Raw genomic sequence first — 12,500 nt, 5'->3', positions numbered from 1 at the left:
TGATCACGTGTTAGCTGTAGTCTGCGATTTTGTCATGGACAGGAAGAAAGAGCCAACGTGAAATTTGCGTTAAATTTGGGAGACATAGAACATCAAAGACATTGAGCAACTTCGGCAAGCTTAAAGCGACGAGGCAATGGGTCGTACGCAATGTTTCGAGAGGCGCGGGCGCTTCAAAAGCTTAAGAAAGTCCCTGGAAGACGATGAACGATTTGGAAGACCCGCCACGAGCGTCACCCCCGGAAATGTGGAGAACATTCATCACCTTGTACAGAGGATCTTCGGAGGATAATTAACGACATTGCTGATGTTGTTGGTCTGTCGTATGAGTCCGTGCAAGCAATCCTAGCGTCTGAATTGAATATGCGGTGTGTCTCTTCCAAGTTTGTTCCCCACCTGCTGACCACTGTGCAGAAAGGACATCACTTCGAAGTCGGACAAGATTTCCGTCAGTATGCTGCTGATGACTCATCCTTCATGTCGAGGATCATCACCGGTGTTGGTCTACGAGCCAATCCTGAGACGAAGCAGCAGTCGTCACTATGGAAGAGCCCTTCATTTCCACGACTGAAGAAAGCACAACAGAGTCGCAGCTCAATCAAGAACATGCTCATCGTTTTTTTCGACATACGCGGTATTGTGCATCGAGAATTCGTACCCCAGGGCCAAAACGTCAATCGTGAGTTCTACTGCGATGTTTGAAGCGTTTGAAAGAAGGACATTTGGCGAAAGAGACCAGATCTGTGGCGAGCGAAGAATTGGATTCTTCATGACGACAGTGCACCCTGTCACCAAGCTCTCCTCACTCGGGAGGTTCTCTCCAAAAACAACATGGTATCGCTTCCGCACACGCTCTGTTCACCAGCTTTAGCACCTGCAGGCTTCCATCTCTTCTCCAAAATGAAAATGCTGCTCAAAGGTCACCGTTTTAAAACCATTGTCGAGATCAAGAGGGAAGCGCAGAAGGTCCCCGACTCGCTTACGGAAAACAACTTCCAGGCCGGATTCCGAAAGTGGTAGAAACGCTGGGACCGATGTATTATCCAAGGTTACTATTTCGAAGGAGATGATGTTAAAACTTAGGTAAACAAATTAATTTTTATTAAACATAACTTGCTTGAGAACTTTGTGATACCACCCCGTATGTATATATATATATAGGCGTAGACGTGGCTGTGTGGTAAGTAGCTTGCTTACCAATCACAGGGTTCAGTCCCACTGCGTGGCACTTTGGGAAAGTGTCTTCTACTATAGCCTCGGGCCAATCAAAGCCTTGTGCGTGGATTTGGTAGACGGAAACTGAAAGAAACCCATCGAACTTAGCGGTTCGGCAATAAGTGAATGATAGAATAAGTACTAGGCTTACAAAGAATAATCCTAAAAAAACCCTTTAAGACGGTGCTCCAGCATGGCCGTAATCGAATGACTGAACCAAGTAAAAGGATAAAAGAATATGTATTAAGCCATACAGATAGATATTCTCCGATAGTTGTGGTTGTAGTGGGAGTAGTCGCGTAGTTGTGGTGTTGCTATATTGCTGGTCGTGGTAGTCGTAGATGAGTTGGGGGTAGCTGAGGTAAGTGCGACCGTACTGCACTTCCTAGGTCAGTAAGTGAGACCATGAAGGTAGCGAAAATGAATTGGTTAACTCAGGAAATAACTACCGATTAAAATACAACTGCCACATATATAGGTATAAGTACACACACGCTCACACTCAGGCGCGTGCACGCATGCATGCATACACACACATACACACAGAGATATATTCATATATACAAATACACACATATACATACACGTATATACATAAACTGATATATACACACACATATATATATATATATATATATATACATATGCATACTTATGTAGGTATATACATTATACATGTGTGTGTGTGTGTGTGTGTGTGTGTGTGTGTGTGTGTGTGTGTGTGTATGAAGGCACGTGACTTACGTTGTTAGGGCATTCGGCTCATGATCTTAAGGTCGTGAGTTCAATTCGCAGCGACGCGTTGCGTCCTTGAGCAAGACACTTTATTTCACGTTGCTCCAGTCCACTCAGCTGGCAAAAATGGTTAGTACCTGTAATTCAAAGAGCCAGCCTTGTCACACTCTGTGTCACGCTAAATCTCCCTGAGAACTACATTAAGGGTGCACGTGTCTGTGGAAAACTCAGCCACTTCCACGTTAATTTCACGAGCAGACTGTTCCGTTGATCGTATCAGCTGGGACCCTCGTCGTCGTAACCGACGGAGTGCTCCATATATATATATATATATATATATATATATATATATATAGAGAGAGAGAGAGAGAGAGAGAGAGGGAGAGAGCTAAATAGATATATATACGTAGGCACGTAGATGTACGTACATACATACATACGTACATACATACATGCTGAGGCTGTGATTAAAAATCAATGTCTTAGTGATTTTCTAAATGATTAATTCTGGTCGAAAAAGTAAGGAAGATAACTCCGAAGAGTTACATATACAGGCATACGTAGGCGTCCGCCAACAGTAATCTACGCATCAGAAATATTGACCAATGACTAATAAAAATACCCAGGGATGCTCCCTGTGTCAAAACATGTTAGTAAACTATTGCTAGCATACTTGATGTAGTGGATCAAAACTCTCGGTAATGTTGTCGAATTTATACGTATTGACTGTTCTTGGCCTTCGGGGCAAAAAAACCAAAGTGACTTTTACAAATACAAGATAATTTGTCATAAATGACTACTAAGATTAATTAAATTGAGTTAATTACGGTTTTATACTAAATCTAATAAGTATAAGATTCTTTCCGAGCCAAATAGACTCATTGGGCCGGTTTCCCGGTTTTCGTGACGTATTTATTCCCACCTGGATGGGACACCGGCCCGTCGCAGGATTATTCATTTTTGTCAGCTAGATGGTGGGAGAAACGTGAAAAGAATTGTTTTGCTCAAGAAAACAACGCATCGCCCGATCCAGGAATCGAAACCACAATCTTACTATCATGATTTTGACACCCTAACCATTAAGACATGCGCCTCCACATTTTAGAAGTATAAAATACGATACTCTACAATTTTGAAAGACATTCAGAGTCATGAAGGAATCCATGAATACTAAAACTGTCACAACTTAATTATCGTTTTATAGTATATTTTATAAAGATAATAGGCAATGTCGTCGAATTGGTAAGTATTTAAAGTTATTAGCGAAGGAAGTAGTACTATTTCAAAATAGCATTCTGTATATTTTACTTAACGTTGGTGTATTCGTCTTGAGAAATCATATCGTATAGAGGCATAGTACTGAAAAATATGAAAATATCAGTAACAGACGTAAAGCGTCGAGCTGCAGCGGTGGAATCAATAGATCAGGGATTTCTACGTATTTGCGCGTCATCGTTAGCAAATATCCACTATCAACTACATGCTTAGATAAATTTCATCTCTACTGACGTAGAAAAACGGTGATTAACGAACCACTGATGTTTGAAATAGATGGCAGGCTGGATAAAAATTCGTTATTAATAACGGAAGCAGTATTAGTTTAGGATAGCATTTTGTATATCTTACTTAACGTGGATATACTTATAGAAAGCCACAACACTGCGGTATTCGTCTTTAGAAAGCATCTCGTATACACGCATATTGCTAATAAAAGTGCAGAATATTAGTAGCGGACGAAAAGCGTCCAGTAGTGATAGAGGAACTGCTGCTACAGATGACGTGCAATTACGAAGAAATCTCAGATGTAGCAATTCCTCTGCTGCTGTTGCACACTTTTCGTCTGCTACTGATACTTCTATGCTTTTTAGTACTATACGTCTATATGAGATGCTTTTTCAAGACAAATATCGTAGTGTTGTGACTTTCTTACAGCACACCACACGTTAAGTAAGATATGCAGAATGCTGTTTTAATTGCAAAAGTTGTTTCCATTGTTATCGTAAGTCAACGCTGTTCAACGTTTACGTCGTCTACTACTGAAATTTTAATTATTTCAAATTACAGCTGTATTAATTTTCTAATGTCTAATTCTGATCAAAAAGATAACACCGAATTATTAATTAACTAAGTTAGTTAAATACTTGTATATCAGTGCCGGAAAAAATAATGTCATTTTAAAAGAAGCAATCGGAAAATATTTAATAAATGTACTGACATAACAGCCATTCCATATATATTAAGATACAGACTTGTATTGTAAGAATAGTTAAATATTTATGAAAAGGAACCAAACAGCCAGGTCTTGATGTTGCATTGAACGAAGGATTAAGGCTGCCTCTCAAGAACTCGGAACCCAAAGAGCTACAACAAACACTACAAGGCATCACATCTTGCCCAATGTCCTAACAGTTCTGCTAATTCACGGCTCTAGATTGAACTCCCTTCACCCCACCAAAATAAATGAATGGTGAAGTCGATTTAAACTCAAAATACTGAGAACCGTCTGTAATACCACAAAGCATTTTGTCTTAAATCTCTATATGTGAGTATGCCAAAAATCAATATAGCAGTAATACTTTTTTTGTCTTCTTCTCAGTCTCAGATGAAGGCCTTAGACCAAGAACATTCAAAAACGTAAATTGCTTTCAATTCTTGTTGAAAATTGAACATATCAGCTTCAATTATGAACTCGCTTTTTGATTAATTGCTGCCGATCCTAACCATCGTCGAATCTTTTATGTTTTCAAATTTTACACAACGAATATGATAAGTTATTCTGACACAGCTAGAATTGTTAATATATCCAAAAAATGTAAGTAAGTTGGATTTCTAATCCAGTTTTGATTATTGCTGGCAAGCGTTTTATTTTACCGCTTTTCTATCTCCATTTCGCTTGTGAAAACTTGTGAAAAACTTCCACTTTCACACATAAACACATCAATAAATCCATCACATCATACATCTCCTCCACCTTTATACGCATTCATATCCCTGCATTCTTTCAAAATTCGCTATGCAATGTTCTAATATCCCATAATTCCTCCATCCTACTCCTAACAATCATGTATTGCCTATACATTATCAACCCTGAGATTTTAACTTTAGCATCGATTTTTACCGCAAACTACAAGTCATTGACTTTACTATGAAAAGAAACTATGTTCTAAATTTATTCCGAACAGCAGAATAACCTGTTCGTGAGATCAATGTGCAAATAGCTGAGCACTCCAGAGACAAGCGTACCATTAAAGTCATCCTCGAGGAGATTCAGCATGACACAATGTGACAAGGCTGGCCATTTGAATTACAGGTATTCATTTTTGCCGACTGAGTGGACTGGATCAGCGGGAAATAGAGTGCCTTGTTCAAGAACACAACGCGCCGCTGGGAATCGAACTCACAACCTTACGATTGTGAGACAGAACAAAAATATCTTACAAAAGAGACACGTAATAAGTAACAGCACAGATGTCTCAAAAACATTATCACTACACAAATATTAAAGAAATACACGATGCTGCACCATCACAAAACTAAAATCTTTAGGTCCTTTGTCTGGAAATCTTTCGTCACACACCCTGTGACCTCTCCAGCGACTCTCCATCTCACGTGTCTCCACCTGTTCTGTTTAGTCCATTCTGTTATTTCTCCATCAGGTTAATATCTTTCTTTCCAATGTTTTTTACGGAGCAAAGCGAACGGTCAAATTTGGGTAATAAAGCAGCGACTTAGATACAATATTTTGCAGTATTTGTTCCGATCGTCTAGATTCTGAGTTCACATCTCGCCGAAGTCAACTTTACCCTTCATTCTTTCGGAGATTGATAAACAACCACCAGTCTAGGACAGTAAGAAGGCGGGAGTGCTAGAGCGTCAGAAGGGGTCTCTTGCAATCCCTCTTCTGGACCAACGCCTGCAACGACACTGATGTCAAACTGTGTCGGCCTTAAGGCGAAGATGTTTCCCCTGGACATCAGTAGCGTGGAGAATGGAGACTTTTATGCATGAGGTACTGTCAGTCTTCCACATACGAAACAGCCTTGCCCTGGCCTGCGCATACAGAAGCAGATAAATAGTCAACCTTGACCGAACCAACGAAGGTTCCGTGTGGTCGTTTGGTCAGAAGATTCCTTCCTTACTACATGGTTCCAGGATCAGTCCCACTGCGTGGGACTTTTGGGTGAGAGTTTCTTTTTTTTATTATCGCCTTGGGCTGAGTGAATTTGGTAGTTAGAAACGGAAACTGAAATAAGCCCGTCGAGTGTGTGTGTGTGTGTGTGTGTGTGTGTGTGTGTGTGCGTGCGTGTGTGCGTGCGTGCGCGCGTATACGTGTTGGTTTGTATACATCTTGTAACTTAGCAGTTCGGCAAAATTTACCGATAAAATAAGTACCAGACTTTTAGAAATAAGTACTGGGGTGGATTCTTTCGACTAAAACACTTCAAGGCGGTTCCCCAACAAGGCCGCAGCCCAATAATTGAAACAAATAAAATATAAAAAATTCCTACAAAAGTTATCCAATCTAACGTGTTAACTGAATAGTAAGCTCCGATCGTTCTGGTTTCGAATATTGCTTAAAGATATAATGGTACTACTTTGGCGTGTGATCAACAACTTCAAGGGCGATTACTTTAGGTTAGTTTTAGTTTCTTTACGTTGCAAAACTCGCAGCTGCCAAACGTGATTTACACACTTATTTTAATTATTATATTGTTTATTCTTGACTTCTTATTATTATTATTTACTAAGACGTAAATGAAACATGGTTTTATTATTATTAAAATAACAAGAATTTTGAAGAAATACTTTTACAATGCTAATTATGTACAAAAGAATTTATTGTCAAAAATCTTTAGCCAACATCTTAAGGGCTTTTAGAAATTGAAAAGTAAACTAAAAAGTAACCTAAAGTAATCGCCCTTTAAGTTGTAGATCACACGCCAAATAAACACCGATATAATTTAATGATATTGTATTATCCTTGAAACAAATATGAACCTCACACAAACTCATTGATATCACCCATACATAATTAATTTCTGGGGTATTTGTGAAATACTAAATATATCAAATAATTCAGAGCCTCCATCCGAATGAAAAACGAGAGATATTTAATGCAGTATTACATAGGTGAATAAGAATATATATGTTGTGCGACAAAAAAAATGCTTTTAAATTATATTAATCTGTAACTAATATTGTTCTCACGTCTCTGGTTAGTACAGGAGACAACTCGGTACATGCATTAGTATTATTCTGTTCTCGTCAGAAACGCATATTCGTCCTTTGCCGAGGAAGAAACGAATTATATATTAATTATTTTACAAGATTGTATATTTGTTGATGTAGAACAATTGGCTCCTTTAGAGAAGAGGACATATTTTCTCCTACCTGCAATAAACAATACTTAAATTGCTGTTGATATATTTAATGCTAGCGAGCTAGCAGAATTGTTAGCACGCCGGGCGAAATGCTTAGCTGTATTTCGTCTGCCGCTACACTCTGAGTTCAAATTCCGCCAAGGTGGACTTTGCCTTTCACCCTTTGGTGGTCGATAAATTAAGTATCAGTGAAACCCTTGGGGTCGATGTAATCGACTAGCCCCCTCCTCACAATTTCAGGCCTTGTGCCTATAGTAGAAAGGATATATTTAATGGTGGCATGGGCAACATTTTCCAGGATGCGGGTTGCATGAGACATGATTCGTCATCAAGCGGGCCGCACTATTAGACTATTCAAGGCAATTTTTCGTTAGGAGTACCATTCAGGAAGTTCTACGGGCCACAGTTTGCTTATGATATATTTAATGTAAGTGGCATCGAAAACTAAGTAGAGACGAGGATACTGAGAGAAAAATCATTGCATATGCATGCATATTTACAACTGTTGCACATACTATTTATAGAGGTGCCGATAATGCAAATGAACTGTACATGAAAAAATATATAAAAAGAAAAAACGGAGAAGCAAAAAAGTTAAACTTACCGTCGTTATTTTGTGATTTACATATGAAGGCGATTTGTAAATTAAGAAAGAAAATAACCCAAAGCGAATTAAGGACAACTTGGTTTGTGAAGAAGCAATCTTGTGGCAGGATATATCTATATATATATATTGAGTCGTATTGGTGGCTACGTGACATCGTATGTAAAGGGAGGGCTCAACTGTCACGGCAGATCACAGGAATGAAAGAAAATAAAACACATGTGTATTCTTCGTGATCAGTCTTCTCATCTAAGAATTTCCAGAAACTTCTTCCTCGTTTTATTTTGATCATTAAATAGAAAAGATAATAACTATAGCTGACGATTATGAGCCATATCTGAAAATATGTTTCGCAGTCGAATACCAAAAGCGTCCATATGAATCTATATGAATTTTTGTGGGGTTTTTGTGTTGGCGGTGGGGAGTTGGGTTTTTTTCTCTTAGCTTGTTTGTTTTTTAACATATACGTACTTAGATCAATAACTTGAACGAAATATTTTAACGGTAGAAAGTTTGTGTTCATACTCTGTACCGATTGCTAAAATATATTTTAAACATTTTAAATAAATTACTTCGACAGACAGAACATCAAATTTATCATTTTTCTCAAATATATAAAACGAAAACAGTATTTTTTTAATGTAGTTCCTAGAATCTAAAGAAAGTGGGTCTTAGTAAAAGCGGGGGGTACCAAGAAATAGTAAACATACCATAAAGTTTTAGTACAGTGGTGGCTGTTGCCTCATAGGTGTAATATGAATGTATAGGGTACGCAGACCTGACAGAGCAGCCATTTTATACGCCTGAGTTTGTTGAAGTTGAAGGTATGCTACTTTCAAGAAAGAAGGTGGCCAATTTGGCTGCTGTATCGGCAGTAGTGTATTAATAGGGGAGTAAGGGGAGCGACCGTTCCTCGCGAGCACATTTTTCAAAATTGGCGCCTTTTCAACAACCCTTTAACTCTTTACTTGTGCGATAAAATACGATTTTTTTTTTTTCTGTTAATCTCATGGTCTTGGGAGAACTTTGTGGAGTCGTTACTTTACTTGACCAACCTCCCGTGTTTTTGAACTGTCTGCTCAATCTCTTATGATGTGTTAGTGGCCACTGACAACAGAAGAACCAATAGAAACTGTGACGTCATAACCTCTCGGCACTGGACGATCCCATGGAGTTTCATCTTTTTCACGTGACACCTATATCAATAGCTGTTTCAAACATAATGACATTGGTATTGAAACATGAAATTAATGAATGTAAAATACAATTACATATAACTAACTAATGAAATATTTCGCCTAATATAAGAGAAATGGGTTCTAATAATTCTTTCCAATTTCGACTCACACCCACCAGTTTTAGAGGGAGAAATCTTGATTACATTGACCCCCTAGTATTTGAATGATACTTTATTTTATCTACTCCTTAAAAGAATGAAAGAAAGGTATGTGTCACGGTACCTTTTCTTTTATGTGTTAGCTACCCCTAACTTTAGATCTCGGCTACACCTCGGAGTATAGGGTCAAAATCCTCGCTATACATCTGCGTATAGGGCGGCCAAAACCTGGCTACGCCTCTGGTTTGCTGGTTCCTGAACACAGACACAGTTCCATAGATACAGAAAATCCTGAATATTGTAACTTCTGTTTTCTCCTTGTTACTGGATATCACCGACTCACAAACAGAAAGAAAATGGTGATAATTTACCGATAGTGCATCTGTGTTGTTTAGCCTCAGGTCAGTACTGGTCAAGCTGGTCTATGAGCAAACGGCATTCTAGTCATGACCATCTTGACATCTATTTATATGTTTTTTCAGACTGAATATTTTTTTCTACTCTAGGCACAAGGTCCGAATTTGGTGGGGGCGGGCAATCAATTACATCCATCCCAGTACGTGACTGGTGCTTAATTTATCGACCCCGAAAGAATGAAAGGTAAAGTCGACCTCGGTGGAATTGGAACTCAGAACGTAAAGACAGACGAAATACCGCTAAGCATTTCGCCCGGCGTGCTAATGTTTCTGCCATATCACTGCCTTTTCAGACTGAATATTTAAGATCATTTTATCCAATATTTTACAGACGGTAGAATGAGATTTGAGAAAGTTGAGGAATATTTAGCAGTTATTTCTAGGAATTCATGTCACCACGTAGAAGTTCCCTCAGTGGTTGTTGGTTCCTGTCTTTGTTACAACAGTGGAAGAAACAATAGTTTTTACATTAACAAGAGGGTTCTAATTCTTTCTAATCTCGTCTCAAACCCACCAATTTTAGAGAGAGGGGTCAGTCGATTACATTGGCCCTAGTATTTCACTGGTACTTTAAATTATCTACTCCTTGAAAGAATGAAAGGTGAAGTTGTTGGTGGAGGATTTTGAACTCAGAATATAAAGAGCCGGAAGAAATGCCGTCAAGCATTTTATCCGACACGCTAACGATTCTACCAGGTCGTCGCCCTAGAAAGTTCTAATAATAATATGGAGAATTAATTCTGTTGTATGTTCTTCTCGAAACATATTTCTTACGTTTTCGTATGTTGATTGGATAATTGTTGTAGTCATCGCAGAATCGTTAGAACATTGGATGAAATGGCTTGCAGTATTTATTCCAACGCTTTACGGTCTGAGTTCAAATCCCGCTAAGGTCAGCTTTACCCTTCAGCTTTTCGGGGTCGGTAGTGTAAATTACCTGTTAAGTAATGGAGTCGATGGCATTGACTATCTCCTATTACTGGCCTTGTACCTAAATTAAAAACAATTATTGATAACTTGTGCAATGATTCAAGTAAGATTAAATTGTTTTCTTAATTCTATGAGAATAACCTTTGCTGAGGGCTTTTGTCATTTCTATACTTTTAATCTTATAATTTTCCAGTATCCTAAGATATAATGCTTCTTCTATATCTAAGGATCTTATGATCTCTTCATTTGCCAAATCGTCTCGAGTACTTCCTATGATTTTCCTTCGCTTTATCGTCATCACAGTACTTTTCTTGATAGTAAAAGTCATCCTAAGCTACAACTAAATATTTGTTTGCATCCGGTTGATTCTCCCTTTGCTTAAAACTTTAAATTATTCACGTCAAATGCACACAGCCTCATACAAATCGGACTGTGGGGTCGCTAGAAGATCGCTTTAACCAGCATCGAGAGTGACTACGTTCTCGGAGAAACTCTGGGCATCGATGAGAATGAATTAGTTTTGCAGATCTGGAGGACTTAAAGACCGGTGACTATCATAGATAACTTTCAGAATCTTTAGTCTGGCAGTGTTACCAAAGGGCATCATTGACAGGACACAAACTCCACAGAGACGAAAGTGCTGTCGATCGGGTCTGTTCGAGATGCGTACGGAACGACGAATCCGTTCTGCACGTACTTGCTCAGTGTCTGAACACTACTGACGTCCTGTGGAATTAAGTAAGACAGTTGTTGCCTCATGTAGGATGGATCTGGCTATCGGCTAAGTCAATCGTGGAGATATTCCCGCCATACTACTTTAATAGGGCAGAGCAGGCAGTTCTGTTCCATATGTGTGCACATTGCTTGGAGACAAAGGGCATGTCTCCAAAGCAAAAATCCGCGTCTCCATAGCAAGACACTGTGAGTAGCTCGTATCTTTATACTGTGTACATCAAATGGTATACATGCATATGTATAACTTTGATAGGTTTCGGCTAGTATAGGATGATCTGGAACTCGAATGAGGATAGGAAGCTCCGAATGACCCGTCCTTGTTTTTTTCCTGTCCTTTTTTGTATCGTCTAACTGTCCGGATGTTTTGTTGCCGCCTGTTACGTACTTGTTTCATTTTTTGTTATATATATATATATATATATATATATATATATATAGATAGATAGATAGATAGATAGATAGATAGATAGATAGATAGATAGATAGATAGATAGATGTTATCGTAAAACCCTAGGGCATTCCTGATTGACCAGATCTATGACTAAAATTTCCCCAACCATGACCACCACGGGCTTCTATCGAACACTTCGTATCTAGACCTACGTTATAGAATAAGCACCCACAACCGCACACGCTCTTTTTGTTTCTTTTCAAGATAGTGCGGTACGATTTTAGGAAGTTCTGGTTGTTATTTTTAACAGGTCGGGCGACCACATAACGTTTCTTTGGTTAAACAAAACAAATAGGTATTTATAATTTTATATCTAATATATCATCGTCGTACTTGCAATGGATACCACCAATCAAAGCGAGTGACATGCTTTAGCGTCTGTTTTCTTTAAACGACCAGCGGCCAGCTGACATCTGTAAGCTGCAGGTATCATGCCTGTCTTGTGGCGACTGTTTATTCAAGAATTGCGTGCCTGGTCGTCATTTATTTGCGTAGCCAGCTACGACAGAGTAACGTGAAGTCATCACAACTGTTAATCAATTTATTAAAAAGTCATGGTTGTTGAATTGGTAATCCTTTAAGCTGACATTTACTAAGAATACTACGTTTAAATATATGGTTGTGTGTGTATATGTATATACATATATATGTGTGTATGTGTGTGTATACACACACACACGCACACACACGCACACAC

At 38.6% G+C, this 12,500-nt stretch overlaps 1 protein-coding gene across 2 annotated transcripts in view; it reads left to right on the top strand.

Annotated features, from left to right (window-relative positions):
- LOC149134012 (uncharacterized) overlaps positions 1–12,500 on the top strand; it is a 27,409-nt gene that overhangs the window by 2,134 nt on the left and 12,775 nt on the right. The window contains exons 1-2 of one of the 2 annotated variants that reach the window (XM_089357272.1): positions 1–1,083; positions 4,547–4,762. The exon at positions 1–1,083 is cut by the window's left edge and continues 164 nt beyond it. In XM_089357272.1, coding sequence (XP_089213398.1) covers positions 364–702 — 339 coding nt within the window. In that variant the 5' untranslated portion in view covers positions 1–363 and the 3' untranslated portion in view covers positions 703–1,083; positions 4,547–4,762. The remainder of the gene's footprint in view (positions 1,084–4,546; positions 4,763–12,500) is intronic. The other variant, XR_016243074.1, reaches the window with a different exon arrangement.

The sequence above is a fragment of the Octopus bimaculoides genome, chromosome 9 (assembly GCF_046866305.1).
Source record: "Octopus bimaculoides isolate indiv1 chromosome 9, ASM4686630v1, whole genome shotgun sequence".
Taxonomy (NCBI): domain Eukaryota; kingdom Metazoa; phylum Mollusca; class Cephalopoda; order Octopoda; family Octopodidae; genus Octopus; species Octopus bimaculoides.
This window is presented reverse-complemented; position numbering and strand designations above follow the sequence as displayed.